Source organism: Cololabis saira, chromosome 21, assembly GCF_033807715.1.
Source record: "Cololabis saira isolate AMF1-May2022 chromosome 21, fColSai1.1, whole genome shotgun sequence".
Classification (NCBI taxonomy): domain Eukaryota; kingdom Metazoa; phylum Chordata; class Actinopteri; order Beloniformes; family Belonidae; genus Cololabis; species Cololabis saira.
The window spans coordinates 9,456,714-9,475,997 of NC_084607.1; the positions used below are offsets into that span (position 1 = coordinate 9,456,714).

Genomic DNA, 19,284 nt, shown 5'->3' on the forward strand with positions numbered 1-19,284 from the left:
TTGCCTAGTTTTATAGCCGTCTTAAGTGGATATTAGGACAGAAAATGGGGTGTTGAGGGGATGGTTTAGAAAGAGGAAAGGGAGGGAGGCCATCAGTGATATGGAGAGCGATGGTGATGTTGTTTCACTGGGGTTAGCTCCACGGTTCAGGGAGGACCTCTGTATCTGCCAGTGCCTCTTAATCCATCACACGTCCCGCGGCCCTGGATCCGACACATTCCAGCGTCCTGCCGGCCCGCTGCCGAATTCATGCTCAGCTCATTCATGCATGTTTGCCTACTGTGTGTGGCATTTTCTCATCCCGGCTCTCACTTTCCTCCCCTCTCTGTCTGAGTGTCAGAGCTATCAGATGTGCCTGGGGCTAGACGGACATACACACTGATTTGCAGCAGACATGTTTTCATACATGCTCCACATCTGGCCTTTTTTCTTCCCCTCACTTTCAAGAGACGTTTTTTTTCCTCCTTCTGCCTGCTTTACCTGCCTGTCTCATCTTTGGCAAGGCAGCTTTGATTTTTTTTTTTCCTCTTCTCGTCTTGTCAAGAGCCCTGAATTCCTCATAATGAAGCATTTTAATGATTTTCTTGATGTGATCCATGTTCTTATTTGTGCCTTTGCTCAGATGTGTATGACTTTTAGAAATGGGTTCAGCTTGATCTTGATCCATCTAAATACCCCCCCAAAAGATTCACGAGAAACAAGCTTTTAATGGAATCTGTCCTCATAATGAACAAGCATTATTAACCTGTCAGATTTCTCACCAAAGCGAAGGGAGTAGTTGTGTGTTGTGAAAAGAGGGCTGGTTTGACTCTGAGTTGTACAAAAGAAAGCTGCATGCAGACGTTCGATTTATGTTCAGGAATGTGTTGTACACACATTTAAATCTGCGACAGTTTGTCACTAAACCTCCGTTTTCTGGCATGTTTTCAGAGTTCGCAGTCTGTTCCTCTAAACTCTGCAGTCTGTCTCTGTACTTCACTGTTTTGCTCACTGCCTGTTTCTGCACAAGGTGACCCTTTAAACACTTTAGGATCCCCACTGCGATGGCAGCCTTTTCTGCAGCAGCCAAATCACGCAGCTCCACCCCCTTTCCACCTGGTGGCGGTGTCTCAGCACTGTGCCACCTGTTTTTCTTTTCCCAGTAGGAACGAGTGCCCCAAGGGAAAATATTGTGGATGGCTTTGTGTATTTGGCATTTCCTTTGTCTTTTGAAAATGAAAATGAAATTCAGTGATTGCTTTGCTTGCATGCAGAATGCCTTTCATTTTTCCTGTTTTTGAAAGATGGAGCAGTAGCTGTTATGTATTCCACAAGGTTTTCTGTCCATCTATTCTGTCACTCTTCATCTTTAATTTCACAGCAGGCCTTGTCGCCTGAAATCCACGCCATATGGCCTTACTCGAGGATTTCTGCGATAAACTTAACCTTTGCATGAGGTGTAGATGACAAGCTTCGTATCATCTTTAGCAGCTGTGATATGCAATCTTGTTACGTGTAAGGAGACACCCTAAAATCATGCACCCTTTGCTAATAATTTCATGAATACAATCTGATACAAAAAAAGGCCCTTATCTTTAAATGAAGAAGCTTTTTAGATAGAAGTTGCTTTGAGCAGTGTACAAATAAATTGAGTAAAATTGAAATGCTATATGATACTCAACAGAGGTCTCTTGGAGGGACCCGTGGGCTACCAAAAGGTTGTCTTGAAAATGTTACTTCTAGTCATTAACTCTGCTGATTTGTTCTCAGTCATAATGGCAAAGTAACAAAGCCGTGCTCTCACAAAGCAGCAGTAGGCCCATGATCAACCAGACCAATAATTATGATATAATTATAGTGGCTGGCCATAATTAATCCTGTCTGAGGTTGCTAGCTTAAGGACCAGAGCTATTCTCTCTCAGTCCAACAGCAGCTCAACCAAACGCACTCTTCAGGGCGCACTTGGGAGCACTTGATTAGCCCTGTTCACATAATGTCAAAGACCTAAAAGCAAAATGATAATATGAGCCCAATTAAATAGGATTACTGCTTAAAATACATTTTAAAATATTGGTGTGGAGCAAGAGTCATTATAAGAGAGGCACATTTATTTTCCCAGAAAAACATAGCATTTCTGATTTAAAATGTCTGAATACAGCAGGACAAAAGCTTGACAGAGATCAGCCATGACATTCAAACAATCTGGGATTTATTGCACTGCAAGAACGGCTGTCATGCATCAGGGAATGTCCTTTGGTGTCTCGCGCCGGGACAGTGGAGGAGATCTTTTGGATGCCTTGAGTTGCAGAGCTGGGTTTTTGTGGAGCAGGTATTTTTCTGACATATGTCATGTATTCTCAATCACGTTGAAATCTGTGAAGTGGATGTCGCCTTGGGGTCTTTGCCGTTTTCTTATAGCCGTTGGCGAGCAGCTGCTGCAGGGTGGCAGGTGTGTTGTCCGTCGAGGGTGATGGTGGCGGGTTTAGGAAAAGGTGCGAGTAAACAAGAGTGCTTTACAAAGGTGATATATAAACATTTAGAATTATTCAGTATGTTTTGGCTGCTTAGTGAATATTTCTTACTAACATGAGCCCAAAGGGTTTCAACTCTGTTCAAGCCTAATTAAGTCTGTCTTCTTATACAATTTTATTTTTTAAAATTATTATTGAATTTTGGTTCCTCATATCTATTTTACCTCCTTTCAGCATCAAATTTCAGTTATGATGTTTTCCATGTCATTAACTGATGGGTATATTTCTTACATTGATTAGTGCCATAGCAGCTGGAGACTGACATGTTATTGACTACACAACGCAACTATCTGATTTATTGTGCATGTGACTTTTTGGAATTAAAAATGATATAATGCATCTGATTTAACTTTGTGTGAATAAAACATTGGTATATTAACATGATTTTCATATGAGTTAGATTCATTGGGGCAAAATAAATAAAGACTGATCAAAATATGTCTTTTTCAATAAGTTTTGACTGAAAAAAACCTTCACCAAAGAATTATTATGGCTTTATGCATTAAATCAGATAAATGCAGAAGAAATACCAAAAAATAGTTTTTTTAATGCATAGAAGAAATATGAACAAAACAGCTACAAATATTGAAAATGTGGCTTCCAACAGACCTTAAGGTTGAGAATACTGTTCAGGCATTTGTGTCACCAGCCATGATTGTCACAAGCACAGAGGGAAAAAACCCTAAATGAACAGATGTGTCCTAAAAGGGAAAAAAAAAATAATGCATTATAAGCTCTTCTCAGAATTAGATTTGCAGATGGAGGTAGCATATGTGCAGAAATATATGCCGCTATCCCCACTACGATATGCAGATAAAGTGAATATCTTAGGACAAAGATGAGTTGGCCATCGTGGATGAACTTGTGTGTGTAACGTGGTTCTCAACGCGGCGGCAGAGGCAGTTACGGCGTCACCTCACTTGGCTCCTGTTTATGCAGTGGAAGTTGAATCTGTCTTTTGGTTTGGCAGACTCTCTGGTGAGTGGAGGTGTGTGACAGAGATGGAGAGAGACTGTGCCTGGACTAGCAGAGTGAGAGCAGACCGTCACTCTGTAATGAATATAAATGGGCTCTCCTCATCTGGCTTTACCTTTCTGAAAACAGGCTTGGGAAAACGATGTGGAATAGAGTTTGCCCAACCCCCTTTGCTCCCCTTTCTACTCCTTCACTCACTTGCTGCATTGTACAACACAAACAATTTTATATATATATATATATAATTATACATATATTTTATATTTTTCCTCCTGACTTACTTCTCTGCCATCTGCACTGTGGTTTTCTAAGTTCCCTCTTCAGTGAAAACAGCTTGTTGTGAGACTCTTAGAACAATGAATCTTCGTCATTGTTATGTCAAAGGAGCTCATTTCACCAGCATTTGATACAAACAGAACCATTGCTTATCTCATGGACATTATGAGGTGGATAGTCTGATAGTTTGTATTCTAAAAAGAGTACTAGAAAGGTAATAGACTGTTCAGCGTGAACATCTGACCGGAGATGAGACGACTCCAACTAAACATGATGTTTCATGAGCAGCTGGCTACACCAACAGGCGCAGGGAAACTCTTCTACCAGGGAAAACACGGACGTATAGGCTTCCACTCCAGCCCTCTGCCTCTTTCAGCCACCAGAGGTCAGGACACGAGGCCCAGGCTCTCAGCTTCTATTGGTGATAGCTCTGAGTTTGAGGCACCTGGACTCTTCTCCTGCGGAGCCATGCTGGTGTAATTGATGCAGTACGTGGTTTAGCATTGTCATGCGGAAATATGCAAGGCCTTTCCCTGACAGAGATGTCTGGGTGGGAGCAGGTGCAGCTCTGAAAGCTTTGTGCACTTTGATGGTGCCTTTCCAGATGTATAAACTACCTTTTTATACTCAGTCATGCTGCTGACCTGTTACCAATAAACCTTAATTAGTTATCCAATTCTTCCCCAGCTGCTTTTGATTTGTGCCATTTACTTTTTCAGCCTTTTGCTGCCTCTGCTCCAACTTCATTTTAGATGTGATGCTGCTATCAAATTCAGAATGAGCCAACATTTTCTTTGAAATTGCAAAATGTCTCAGGTTTTAACAACTGATATGTTGTTTATGTTCTATTGGGAATAAAAGACACGTTTATGAGATTTATAAATAATTGCATTCTGTTTTTTATTTATATTTTACGCAGTGTCCCAACTTTTCTTTTGGAATTGAGTTTGAAATATCACTAATAATCTCATATTTGTATAAAGATGGACATTGTCAAGGACAGATTTCAGTTGAAATCTGGGTTGTTTCTTTTATGCAGTAGTCTTCTTCTTTTTTTTTTTAGGAAATAAATAGCAGCCGTCAAAAATGTTAAAGGTTGGCAAACAAAAAAAAAAACTCAATCTTTGCTCTCTGCTTTTTGAACCCTGTGAGTTTCAGTTGTTGTTTTCATCTGGAAATGCACCACTAACGTTTGTGCCGTTCAATACGGCAACAAGCCCCAGAGAAAGCAGCACTGACTCCCAGGAAGTTACATTTAGCCTTCACGATGAGGCTTTCGCTGCTCAGCCTCTGGGAAAACCTGTAGCTGTTGTGTGATTCTTTAGTTTATTTGTGTGCTGGAGACCAGAGGAAACTGTAATCTTGTTGGTCTGTCTCCCGGCCTCTTTAAGGCATTTTTCCAACGTAATTTCTGAGGTACTGATTGAGCATCTATTATTTGATGCACAGTATCTCCATTAACTACTCCCTTTTTCTTTTAATTGCCTTTGCAAGAGGATGGTAATTTTGACAAATTTGTTTTTGCTGCATTATATGCATTATCACATCTTCGCCATTCTACCCATTCACATTGCCATTATTAGATTTCCATGGCGACTGACCTGTCTGAAGCCTTTTCTTCCGAAGGAGTTCCTTGATTAGTGCAAATCATTTCCACCCGTCCTGGTTGTTATTTCTACTTTCCTCTGCCGCTGCTCTGCTCTTGGTGTCTTGAAAGGGTTGAAAGAATGAAAACCTCCGTTTTATACTGGTTCAGTGTCATCCGAGTCTCCGTATGAAGCCGTCTGTGAGGCTGTTACCGCTGTTGCCAGTTTTGTCCTGGTTTCCTAAATTGATTTGCTGTGTGATTATTGCTCCTTGAAGGACAAAGATACAAGAAAAAGCACTCGAGAACTGTGTTTTACATACGCTGTGTAATAATGCTGGAGTAATGGCACACACAGAGAAACACACATGCTTGTAGAAATCTGTGTATTTGCCCTCACTCACTCATATAGACCATAATTAATTGCCAGAAAGTCCCAGGTCATTTAAATTGCAAATCAGTGCAGGCTTTTTCTCCCAACTTTTTTGATTAATATTTAATAGTTTTACTGAGGGAAAAAAATGCCACCAGTCTTTTTCATATACAAATTGCACTAAAGTAGAAAAGGGGAGCACTGACTAGAGGAGGATCAGATGCAGATGCTATCTTTTGCTATTAATTAAGCCGTTTCTTGGTCTGTAGCTGTTGGGTGTCACCTCTTCCGTCTCCAGTCCACTCACCAAGACAGAGGTCTCTCTCTCATTGTGCCCCTTTTCTCATTTTCTTGCACTGTCTTTTCATGCTTTTAGACTATTTTTCAGTTTCTGCCAAGTTGTCTCAGGCCCTGAACTTCTCTTTCCATCAGACACTAATTAGTCTTGGCTACGGAGGGATTTCTTTGGCAGGAGATTGGGGGACTTGTGGGTTTAGTGAGAGAAGCTGATCTTGATGACCTATGATGACTTAGCATGAAGTTTGTACAGACGGACCAGAAAAGAGCACGAGAGGATGAGGCCGAAGTAAACGAGAGACTCAGACAGCAGAGAATTTAAGCTTTGCAATTAAACTGTCAAACAGACTTTTATCTTATTGTGTTTTACTTGTCTTCAATTAGATTTTCAACCCCATGAGAGTGTGGAAATAGGAGCTAAAAGTAGACGAAAACAACGAGGAAGCTTCTCTCAGCTCTAAACAAAGCGGTGGCAAGTGTAAATCTATCACAGGATTTCAGAATGAAAACAACCTCGATGCAGATGCTTTTATTAAAATAGTAATAAGTAAAAATAAAAAACAGACTTTGAGTTGTCTAAGTTAGCAAGGCTGTTTGAAAGTGCGGTGTGACCTTGTCTGTGTGTTTTCAACACAGACTGGCAGCTCGAGATGAAAGTATGAAGTCTTGCCCTTCACTCGGAGCCACGGCGGATGAGTGCAGCCTGGCTGGAATCAGGCGGCATTCTGCTCCTCTCAAAGCAAAACAAAACCGAAAACACGCACAGATAAAGGAAGGCTTCCCTCGGTGAGCACTCGCTGCTGCTGTGCTTTGAATGCCAAAGCTGCTTTTAAGAGAAATGAATTCAGGGTCTTTACATCTTGCTAACTGGGAAATACTACTGAATTGGACTAACCGTTCAATTAGGACTTGGCTGGACACAGACGAGCGCACCCACAAGGTTGCATAATTCATACGTTTTACTTGTTTAAAGTCGGGATTATTTTACTGACTGTGTTTCTGCGTTCCTACAGGGAGTCTAAGTGGTCTGGAGTCTGGACGCTGTGTAGAACCGGAGTCATCTGTCTGTAGGTCTCCGTGCAGCAGGTGATTGAGACGGGGACAACTGGACCCGTCACTGGCCCCTCCTTCCCTCCTCTACATGCCCCGCTCCACCTCCCCCCACAGCTGACCGGTGATCCTGCCCCCCCTCAACATCTACTCTCCAACTACTACCAGCTGGCGATGTCCAGAGCCCCAAGTCCCCCACCACCGGCGGAAATGTCCAGCAGCCCTGTGGCTGAAAGCTGGTGTTACACTCAGGTGAGTGTAGTAGTAGTAGTAGTAGTAGTGTTTATTTCGAATATGAATCATATATAAAAAAAAGAAAGAAAATAAGACAATCGTCTTAACATGAGACATAACAAGTACATATTCGAAAGGGAGTGAGAAGAAGTAAAACTTATAAACTCTCACCCCCTCTCCTTAAATATGACTAGCTAACACATGCGAACATAACATTATGCAAACATAATAAAAAAAATTTAAAAAAATGAAAATAATAAAAATAAAAAAACAAAAACAACCAAAACAAGACAATAAAAACATTGTAGCAACATAAGCTACTGACTAGTGTAAGAAAATAAGGATAAAAATAGATAAATAAAAAATAAACACTGTATCATTGCACCCAAGCATTTTGCTCATCCCTGTACCTCTGAAAAATAATATCTTTGTATTTTATTTTAAACGGTTTAATATTTGGACATTGCTTTAATTCCATTGAAAACTTGTTCCATAGCCTCACCCCGCTGACTGAAACACAAAAACCTTTCCTGTTTGTGCGTATTAATGTGACATTAAAATTACTTTTGCCCCTTAAACCATATCTTCCCTCATGAATACTAAATAATTTCTGTATATTTGTTGGTAACAGATCATTTTTTGCTGATCAGGTGATCACCTCTGGCCATGTGGCCAAACATCTGGGATCGGATGTGATCCCAAACTTATTCCTTTTAGTTTTAATATTGCCTCCTGCAGCTTTCAGGAAATTTCCTTTTCAGGCTTTTTTTTTTTTTTTTTTTTTTAATGTTCTTGCATTTGTTAATTAGTAATAAGTACAAAGTAAGATTTTTTTTCTCTCAATTTCAGTTTTTTTTTGCCACTCATGGTGTTCAGAACAATAAAATAAATGTTTTCCGACATTATTAATGCCAGCTGAACACAACAGGTTTGAAAGAGGGCACAAAAAAAGAGAAGGACAAGACATCAGGCAGACTGAACTTTCTGAACATATTGTTGGTAAACGGGATGCAGGTTTTGACAAGGAAAATATGGCAAGAAAAACGGTATATAAAGAATATTTTTCTTCTTTTTTTCTTTTTACTTCATCAAAATACATTGCCACAGCTCCTTTTCAATCATGTCTTTGTAGTTGTGTTTATAGCAGATGGTTTTCTGTTCAGACCCTACACACCCTTCTCCTCTGTGCAGTGATTTTCATTTGAAATCTCTAGTGGGCATTTATGCAGGCAAAGAAATGAGAGAACATACACAGTACACGTACAGTAGCTGGAGAGCTCAGGAAACCACATCACCGGTTGTTGGAAAAAGGCTTGACTTGTGTATGGATTGTAAAAGTCAGCGTGGACACAGACAGTTGGTGCCGATTCCTCTTTTAACCACAATTTAGGCACAAGTCAGAACTAACCCCAGCTGATAAATCACTGCACCACGGATAGGAAAGTTAACCTAACGCAGCCAGTCAGATTTTTAATGCTATTTTTATGTCGATCCATTCCAAGTGTTTGTCTTTGGAGGCTAACATGAAGAACTGCCGCTCACATGTGCACAGTTCGCCACATTCTCGTTGTTGCAGGGATGGAGTTGCTGTTTCCGTGGTTATACCCTACGTAATCGGTGATGAACAGGAACTTAAGTTTTGACTTGATGCAAAACAAAACAAATGCAGAAATGTACATAAGGAGTCAGGTTTTGTAGGATACAAAACATTTATAGAGCTGACTGAGCATTATTAGCACTTATTCTTATATCTGAATTATATATTCAAGGGATGAGAATTTGCTGAGAGCTGCAACTTTCCACTTCTGAGGTTCAGCAAGTGTGGCATTATTTTAAGTTTAATTAAGGTGGAGATAAAGATATAAAGATGGAAATACCAGATAATTCTACTCTAGTGCTTTTGTGAACCCTGCAAAGCTGATCTGATCAAACCCAGGTGGCTCCAAAAAAAAGTGTCAAAGGTGCGCTTCTTCAAAGTTTTTGGGTTTGTTGTCACTTCAGACTTCAGAATATGTGCTCTTAGACGAAGAATAAGTGGGTCTTCTCTTTCATTTAATGGAATGGTCTGTGATAGCTTCATCGTAGTATGTGCACACAACACATGTTTACTTGATGAACACGAAAGTAGAAGTCCATTAATTTCTTTATGGCAATGTTTTACATGTCTGAAAGAGAAAATACCTTCTCTTACCTGCGCTAAATTGATAAATGTTGTGTATGTGTCTCACTTTAACCTGATTAAAGTATGTGGACTGTGTCTGGATTTTTCAAGATGTCGTGTTTCTCTGATTGCTTCTGTGTTAGTATACTCGTTTGATGGAAACTCAGCATTTGTACTGTTTTCTTAGTTTAAATAAAACATCCTGTGAGACTGTTTCACTCATTATGCTCCAGACTCGTCTAACTCAGGCATTACTTTCCTTTCCCGTTAAATAAAGGACGTCATTGATGATGTCTGTGCTTTTTCATCTCCAGCTTTGTCCTTGTAAAGTTCTCTTGTTTTTTTTTCTGTTGCCACATATCCTTTCTTCTTTACTGTCGTTTGTTGTCAGTGTTTATTGAGATGAAAGGCAGTTTTGATGTGTGGTTTTGAAGTCCAGGCTGACCAAATACAGCTTACCCGTATAGAATAGATAAATATATAAATAAACAGATCTGATTTCAGACCGTCCTCTCTTTTTCTCTCCAGATAAAAGTGGTGAAGTTCTCATACATGTGGACTATCAACAACTTCAGCTTTTGCCGCGAAGAGATGGGAGAGGTCATCAAGAGCTCCACTTTCTCCTCGGGAGCCAACGACAAACTCAAATGGTCAGTAATGTCTTGTTAGCTCCTAAGTATTGAAAATACAGCGTCCTCGAGGAGAGTTTTCTTGGGGAACGTGCACTTCTTTTTAGGAGATTACATCCATCAAGTCTAGGGCGTTGGACCATACGGGGTATGAATAATCCAGACAAATCTTTTAACAGTGGTATATAAGGGACCTTTATTCTATCTATATTGCAGACAGTTTTAAGATGAAGAGATGAAGTTTTGTTGCAGAATTACAAAGTTGGTGGAATCTTCAATTGTCCTAGTGCCTGACTCATTAGAAACATTAAACCGTTCATAAAGTCCAGAAACAAACTAATCACTGATGACTGTACCAGAGGCACGTTGTTGGAGCGGCCATGAGGGCTCTGCTGTGGCAGGGCACCACGAGATTATGACATTTAATCTGAAATGCAACACCTCGCTGCTCCTGGTGTTGAAAGTGGAAGATTGAGGGTGTAATATATACGTCCCATTGTTATGTGTCCTGGTTTCTCCTGGAAAACATCCAGGAAACATTGCAGTGTTTGCTTCCAGTGTTTCCTAGATGCTTCTGGGATATCACCCATCTAAAGCTGGGATGAATTTGTTCCCCTCAGGTTGAAGGAGAAGATGTGGATAAATATTCAGCTCGTATCTCCGTTTGAATAGATGATTGGGTGCTACAGGTCAGACATTTGCTGACGGCTGCTTTGTCATCAATGTTTGGGACCCTTCATGAGGACTAAAAGCCCTGACACACCAAGCCGACTGTCGGCCGTCGGGCCGTCGATGAGCGTTGGTGCGCGTTTGTCGGCCTAGTTTCCCCGGTGTGTCCCGCAAGTCGCCACAGGTCGGCCGCCCGTCGGCAGCTTTTAAGCTGATTCGACATGTCGAATCGGCGTTGGCCGTCGGTCAAACAGCTCACTCTGTGATTGGCTGTTCAGGTTTCAGGTAGTGCGGTTTCTTCTTATTTTTTCGCCTCCGCCTCCTCTTTTCTTCTTCCACATGCTGAAGGCCGAGGGCTGACAACGCCAGTGCCAATTCTTTATTCTTACGCATTGTGGTAGCAAGAGTGGTGTGGAAATGTGGTGTGAATATGAAGCCCATTTGTTTTGTTTACGGCTTCCCAGAGCTTCCGGTTTTCCCTTGTTTTTGAGTGAATACAGACTACCGCTGCCTGCTGGTATGGAGGGGAATTACCTCTCACGCATGCGCAGAACGTACGTGCTAGTTGGCTGTTGGGTGTCGTCTTTGCGGTGTGTCCAAGTGCTTCTTTTTGAGGCCGACCCAGCCCGACACAGGCGACGCGAGGCGACACAGCAGTCGGCCGACAGCGGGCGACGTCGGGTTGGTGTGTCCTCGGCTTAAGGCAGATGGGGGTGCTTCACATGTTGGAAGCAAATCTGGGAATGTGCTTGCAGCACCGCAGTGCTAGCCAGTTTGCTGGACATGTTTTACTCTCTTTGTCAACACATTGTGCTGCAAGCGGCCAAGGATTTCTGATTGAACCGGTTTGCTCTGGAAAGAGGCTGCAGATTTCAGCGGGCCCTCAAGAAGACCATGAACAGGCTGGATGGATTATGCAGGAAATCCTCTGAATGACTCTGGAGTAGTTGGACAAAGTGTCTGGGTGGAGAACATCTGGGCTGCAGTTTTTAATCCCTGTTCATCATCCCGTAGACTCATGGATGAGTGATTCTATTTTTGGATCCATATCAACAACTATCCCCTACAGGTACATAAAAATAAATAAAAACCTAGATGTACATACATAAAATGACATGCATACAATTTTCACTTAAAATATTGATGCATTTGTAAGTTACTTCTTTAATAGCTGTCACCGTTTTAAGAGACCACATCAAGAAGAGTGTATTTTGGATATGAAGCTGTCGGTCGTGTCCTCTTGTATCTTCTGTGTGATCAGTTCTGAACGTTTTCCAGTTCTGCAGAGCAAACCTCGCAGTCAGCATCTTTAGTTCCTCTGCTGTCCTCCCAAGTGCTTCTAGCAGACATCATTTCCAAAGTGCGCTGCGAGTCTGTCTCTGTCAGTCTTCATGGCAGGTGGACACAACCACACATCGATTATTCTATAAATGCTTCACCTTATCCTGAGTTTTGTCGTGGGGGATTGGGGTTCACCCTGGACAGGTGATCCAGTCCATCACACGGCCCACGGGGACACTAACTGTACAAAACAACAATAAAGGACCAAATTGGATGAATAGATAGGAACCTGGGAAGGAGATCTAAATCATACCCGTAGACTACGAAATGGACTTAAAATGCCAAGAGCCTGAAACGTTAATGCTGCATGCAGATGAGTGTTTGCTCATTATAGTTGCTGCCACTTTTTTTTTACCCCCTCAGGGTCGTTTGATTGGGTGCACGTTTGACCTGCTGCACAATAATTTCCCACCAAAAGACTTTAACGTGACAGGATATGTAGATGACAGTTTCTCTCAGCAGAATCTGTAGTACATGAAAAGTCTTTTTCAAATCTTTTTTAAATATATTATTGGTCTCAAATGGCTTGGTAAATGTATATTCTCCATATGCCGAACATGTTAATTAACAGTCCATATGGCCGTGTTAAAGTGTTTCACTTTTCCTAAAGTAGAACAGGCTGTGAAACAAACAATCCATATGTTAAGACTCGTTATGCAAAAATATTATTCTTCTATAAAACAGGTCCACATTAATATGAAAAGACTGACTCAGCTGTTGCATTGATGCGCTGAAAGGCAGCAAATCTTTTTTGGGTGCAAAAAAAAACGTGTTTTTTATTCCAGACTGAGAATCAAGTGACAAAGTTTACTAGATTTAACAATCCTCTTCAAATTTTAATTTCTGCCCGGGTTGGTGGGGGGGTAGCCAGAGAGCTCAAGCCTGGCCAGATGTTGGTTGGTTCTGGTTTCCTGAGGTACAAGAAAAGATACGCCAACACTTAAACTGAGATGCTTAAAATTAAAATACTCTTAATATTCTGCTGTTGGCAAGTTTATTAGTAATTAACATTGAAATATTGTTATGGGTGTCTGCTCTTGTGGGTTTGATTAAAAAAAACAAGAAGGAACACTCTGCTCTTTGGTTTCAACAGAGCGAAACAAAGGAAGACTTGTTAAAAAGAAAGAAAAAAGCCTCATTCAACAGATGCATGTATAGGATACTTAATAATCTGGATTTATGAAACATTCTGAGTTATGAGTTTTTTCTTTCCCTCTCTAACTTCATTTGATTTGTTAATGTACATCCATTTTTGAATTTCAGGCCTGCAGTAAATTCCCTTACAAGTTGGTTTGAGGGGATTTCAGAGCTCTTGAGAAACTGAGAGTAGCAAAAAAAAGAATAAAAGATGTGATTTTAAACGGGTGATGGAAATGATTTGGTACAAAACTGTATCGCTGAAACGCTGAGTATGAAACATTTCCAGCAAACGTATGAAAACAAGCATAGAAGTGTTGCAAAAATGGGCGTATATTAAACAATGAGATGTGTGTCATTTCCTGCGTTAAAGAGCTGATTGACAGAAAGTGATCCCAACAATGAAATTGGCACATGGATTAAGAAGAGACAAAGTTCATGTTACAAATACATATTTTGAAGGGCCTGAAGAGCCTGAAGCATCACAAACCTCTCAGCTTCAGTCACAACAGTATGTTTCTTCCTTTTTCTTTTCCCCCTAGGTGTTTGCGTGTGAATCCTAAAGGTCTGGATGAGGAGAGCAAAGACTATTTATCACTTTACCTTCTCTTGGTTAGCTGCCCAAAAAGTGAAGTGCGTGCCAAGTTTAAGTTTTCTATCCTCAATGCCAAGGGAGAAGAGACAAAAGCCATGGGTAAGTCACCAGGCCCTGACCAGTCTGAGCCGATAGTCGAGCGGGTTTTGTTTGTGTCGTCTCATAGCACGGGACGCAAATGATGCTGTGAGCGCTTTGCAATCTGTACGGCATACGGTAGCCTACAATAACAGAACTCTGATAACGTCAAACAGATTAGAAGAGGCTGTCGGTATGTAAGAGGAGAAGAAATTGGACGTTTTACATGTTTTTGAAGAAACTTCCTCGTTCACATGACTTCCTCATCGCACCAAGGGCGCCATTCCAACCCACACTAAGAGTATAAACAAGTGCTTCTTCCAATTTTCTCGAAGGGTCCAATATAAACAACACCGTGATACAGAAATGAGTTTGCTTTTATTAGTGAAAAGCTATTGAAGGCATCCTTCATAGAAGTCTACACTCAGCAGAAAGCTGAGGATATCTCAAAGTTTGTGTTTGAAAATGAAAAACTTCTCCCACACCTGTGTCTGTGGGGCACCGAAACACGCTGCAGGTTGGGACCGTGTCTAATGTGCTGAGCGTGTCTAATAATGTGAGGTAGTGATAGCCATATGGGCTCGTGTAATCACTGCTGGTTGGATTCACTTTTAGTAAATATATAATTCAAAGTAGCGAGGGGCAATTTTGATTTTAATTAAAAAAGACCCAACCTTTTGCAGACGTCTTCGTCCACTCCGCTCCCTGATGATGAGTAATAAATGAATGTGCATCCAAATCCATTTATTTTATTTTATTTTTTTAATTAGGTTATGTTATTGGGAGGGAAAGCAAAAATGTGTGGAACAGAATTAGTTGGTGCCAGATGTGACCGCTTTCTGGTTATCAGGCTCTCTGGCTGGCTCCCTCTCCTCCAGTGCCCTGCAGCACACTCCACAGGAAGCGTGGAGGAGGAAAGCTTGGGTGGGTGGGACGCAGGGACGGGAGAGGTGGGAGTCGGAAGTTGCTTTGAAACAGAGGCGTATGCAGTGAAGCTGTGTACAACCCCCTACGGTGCAGGTTATGTAGAAAAGGAAATAATTTTTCCTGCCGAGAAACAGTTCCCTCATGTGAACTTTCAGTCCCTCATTTGCTCATTTAGACCTCCGTCTCCTCCTCTCAACACTCACTAATTCATTCTCTGCACCTTGATATTTTAAGGTAGTCCACCTCTGCCGTGTGATGTTTGGATACTAGGGATGGGCGGTATGGACTAAAAAATGTATCACGATAATTTCCGGCATTTATCCCGATAACGATAAAAATGACGATAAAAAAAATACCAATTCAACTCCACCTTTTCTACTATAAATCTATCTCGCTCTCAGATCCGCCATGTTTGTTACACAAAAACGTCATCAACGGGAATTTATCTTTCTTTCTTTCTTTCTTTCTTTCTTTCTTTCTTTCTTTCTTTCTTTCTTTCTTTCTTTCTTTCTTTCTTTCTTTCTTTCTTTCTTTCTTTCTTTCTTTCTTTCTTTCTTTCTTTCTTTCTTTCTTTCTTTCTTTCTTTCTTTCTTTCTTTCTTTCTTTCTCTCTCTCTCTCTGGCTCATTTCCTTCCTACCTTTCTTCCTTCTTTCCTCCTGCTCTCTCCTTCGTTCTTCCCTTCGTCTTTTCTCCCTTCCTTCCTCCTTTCTTTGTTTCCTTCCTTCCTTCTCCCCTTTCCTTCCTTCCTTCCTTCCTTCCTTCCTTCCTTCCTTCCTTCCTTCCTTCCTTCCTTCCTTCCTTCCTTCCTTCCTTCCTTCCTTCCTTCCTTCCTTCCTTCCGCTCTCTTTCCTTCCTTCCTTCCTTCCTTCCTTCCTTCCTTCCTTCCTTCCTTCCTTCCTTCCTTCCTTCCTTCCTTCCTTCCTTCCTTCCTGCTCTCTCCTTCCTTCCTTCCGCTCTCTCCTTCCTTCCTTCCGCTCTTTCCTTCCTTCCTTCCTTCCTTCCTTCCTTCCTTCCTTCCGCTCTCTCCTTCCTTCTTCCCTTCCTCTTTTCTCCCTTCCTTCCTCCTTTCCTTGTTTCCTTCCTCCCTTCTCCCCCTTCCTTCCTTCCTTCCTTCCTTCCTTCCTTCCTTCCTTCCTTCCTTCCTTCCTTCCTTCCTTCCTTCCTTCCTTCCTTCCTTCCTTCCTCCTGCTCTCTCCTTCCTTCCTTCCTCCTGCTCTCTCCTTCCTTCCTTCCTTCCTTCCTTCCTTCCTTCCTTCCTTCCTTCCTTCCTTCCTTCCTTCCTTCCTTCCTTCCTTCCTTCCTTCCTTCCTTTTATCGTTTTTACCGCGAGATGACAAATTCTTATCGTGAGGAATTTTTTTGACAGTTTATCGTGAACGGTAAAATATCGCCCATTCCTATTGGATACTCCCTTTTGATAGTCCGTGGCAGACTCCAGATAACGCTTCACACTTGGAAGGAGGTTTTCCGAGGGAACGAGGAACTAAATAGAATGAAGTGCGATTGAATAATACTTTTGTAAACGGAAAGAGAGTTTTAATGGTTACAGTTTTGACTAAAAGACATAAATACAAAGACTTGAGCTGAAGACACACTGTTGTTGAATCAGAAGGTTGTGTCGAGGGTGTATGTTAAAACACACCCCTCCAGGGGCTCCGGAAAAGTCTCCAGCACAGAGCCAACCATCTTTTGTGTTTATTACTTCTTTGCAGTTTGATCATAAACAGACCTTTGAGGCGGTTGACTTTACACCTTGACCATTGTGAGAGCCCTGCCCCCTTTTAAATGACCTGAGAAAAAGCCAAAATGGGTGAAGTGAAAAAGATGTAATCTTCCGTTCCCTTTTTCTGTTCTCTTTTTTTCTTTCTTCTCGTCTCAAGGGAGTTCTGGCAATAAATAGTGTGCTCCGTGGTGCACACCCCATCCCATTCCTGCTATATGCCCCTGCTCCAATCTTCCCACATCCCCCTCGGGAGACCTGGGCTCTCCATTTCACTTGTCTTGTCACTGGAGAAAATTACCCAACTGCCAGCATATTTGTGACAGTTTAGTGAGCACCCCGTCTATGAATATGGCAGTAAAGATTGCTCTGTCAGTTCTGGATCATTTACAATCCAATTTTATTCAGGCCTCTGAGAAGGGGGAAAAAAAAGACAAATAAAAACAAAGTGGCTTAATTAAGAGAGCTGAGCAGCTGTGGACTGTTTCTGTGGCAGGAAACCGCTTGCTGGTTCAGTCTGTGCATGAGGAATAACTCCGAATAGGCCACACGTTGGATATTTGACTTCTTTTGCATCATCTTAATGAAAAATGCACACGCCCCTGCCGAGGATGTCATGTCACCTTTAAGCCATTAATGCTGCCACATCATGGAAGTTAAAACACTTTAGCCAAAGACATTAATGCAACCCCATATCATCATAACGCCTGTTGCTTTATGATAAAACCTGATGCTGGTAACAGTTTGGATCGTGTGTTTTATGTTCAATCTGTGGCATGCAGTATTAATTTCTCTCTAGAAAGAAATGAGAAAAATAACACATTTCCACCATGTAGTGCATACTGTAAATATCCTCTCATATGTACTTCAAGAACATGGCTTTTGAAGATTTCAATAGTTCTTGACTAGTTTATTGAGAAAATAAAAGTCCTTGGTCGGCTTGTGCTCCTCAAAGAGCCAGCTTTGGATGCTGTTTTTATACAAGCCATTATTAATTTTTGCGCCTCATTGTCGGCCTGAAAATGCTCAAAACATACCATTGATTTTCTTGAGATTGCATACTTGGAACACAAATATTGATGCATGTTACCAAAGTAAATTGAGCCACATTCACAGTCTGAATTGACATGAAAGTTGAAGTAAACGTTGCAGGTCTGACACATAGAGGGTTTGAAATCAGTGGAACAATAATGAGCTGAATCAAAAAGTGTAAAAAAAATTCTGAAATTTACCAGGAACAAACAGTAGAGGCATGAAAGCAGCATCCACAGCAGGATTGTGTTCCTGTTTTCAGTAGCGTGTTTGTAGATGCTGCTGGGAATTACAGTAAGTACAGTCTAATGTGGATCTGTGCTGTAACGGCAGATTTTTGACTGGGTATCTTGACATTATCTAATGAAGCACCCCCATCCACATCAGTTAGCCCTTGAGCCTCCCACCAGAGAGCATGTGTCTGAGTCTGGATCCTCTGATGGTCTGTACTTACTAATGGAGATGGATTCAGGCAGCAGTGGCAGCCCGCCACCCCCTCCTTACACCTCCCTCTCCCTGGCTTAATGTGCTGGTTTTCTCCTCTGAGGCTGTCGGGTGGGTTGTACGTTGTCTCTCGACACCCGCCGTTCCTTCCTCCTCCTTTTTTTTTTTTTTTACATAGAAAACAGCTGCCCCCCCCTTCTCCAGACTCCTGTTCTGACAGCTGAAAGAGGAGAGATGGAAAGTTCTCATCCTCTGCCGCAAGCTGTTTTGTATTCAGACAGTCTCCATGTAAAGTCCTCCGTTCAGATGGTGGTTTTGTTGTGTTTTGTAGCCAAAGGCTACGCTAGCTTATTTGGGTGCGTGGTGGCTGGAGAGTCTAGTTGCAGCTGGCTTTTTTTTTGGTTTCTTTTTGGCTCGGGCCCTGCTTTCATATTGTTGCTGAAGAGTGATCGTTCTTTTGTTAAATTTAATTGAACTTGTGGGTTTGAGCTCGTTGTCCTGCTGATCAAGGTGATGGGGCATTCTGTGCAGTGAGTGGAGCCCGGCCGAGGGAGTAAAACTATTGGTCAGTCTTGATATAATCAGATGGCATTGACATTTGTAGAGACTAGAATGTCAATAATCATGTTTGTGCTGAGACCCAGCTTCTAAAGCGCAATCTTTATGTGAGATTAGTTTTGTTTTTTTTTCTCTCTCTCTGGGAAAAAAAAAAACTTTGTTTCATGTCAGCCATTGAGAATCGATGTTTAAATGATAATGGAGTTTTAGATTAGGTTTTTAAGCTCTCACGTAGCAGCGACACACATTCGTACTGAAATTAGAGCTTTACTTCAGCGTGCAGAGAAATCAGAAGTGTTTTTTTCGTCATCGGCGCTAAGTCGCGGTAACTGTAGTCGGGGGAGTTGGCTGAACTTTTGGTGGAGAGCGTGATGGACAGGGACAGAGGTGCTGACTGCTGTTACTGTGTCAAGTGTTATTTTCCCCTCCATGCCTGCTCATCTCCTGGTGACCTTCTCTTTCTGTATGCCAGCTGTATGCGGCTGAATATGAATGCCCCGCTCACTTGAACGGTCTGGCAGGACGCCCCCCCCCTCCGCCGCCGCCGCTGCTCAGACGTCATTGTTTTTCTCACCTTCCTCATCACGTCTTTTTTTAAATTTTTTTTATGCATGGGTGAGAAACTTTACTCTTCAACAGTGATGAAGTGCAACCACGAAGTGGGAAAAAAAAGTACTTTTTCTGCTGAGTGG

At 41.7% G+C, this 19,284-nt stretch overlaps 1 protein-coding gene across 4 annotated transcripts in view; it reads left to right on the forward strand.

Annotated features, from left to right (window-relative positions):
• The window catches only part of spop (speckle type BTB/POZ protein), a 107,841-nt gene that overhangs the window by 41,268 nt on the left and 47,289 nt on the right, over nucleotides 1-19,284 (forward strand). For 3 of the 4 annotated variants that reach the window (XM_061712539.1, XM_061712541.1, XM_061712538.1), the window contains exons 3-5: nucleotides 7,030-7,318; nucleotides 9,990-10,111; nucleotides 13,780-13,931. In XM_061712539.1, the coding sequence (XP_061568523.1) occupies nucleotides 7,241-7,318; nucleotides 9,990-10,111; nucleotides 13,780-13,931 (352 nt within the window). In that variant the 5' untranslated portion in view covers nucleotides 7,030-7,240. Of the gene's footprint in view, nucleotides 1-6,652; nucleotides 6,803-7,029; nucleotides 7,319-9,989; nucleotides 10,112-13,779; nucleotides 13,932-19,284 lie in introns of all 4 variants that reach the window. The other variant, XM_061712540.1, reaches the window with a different exon arrangement.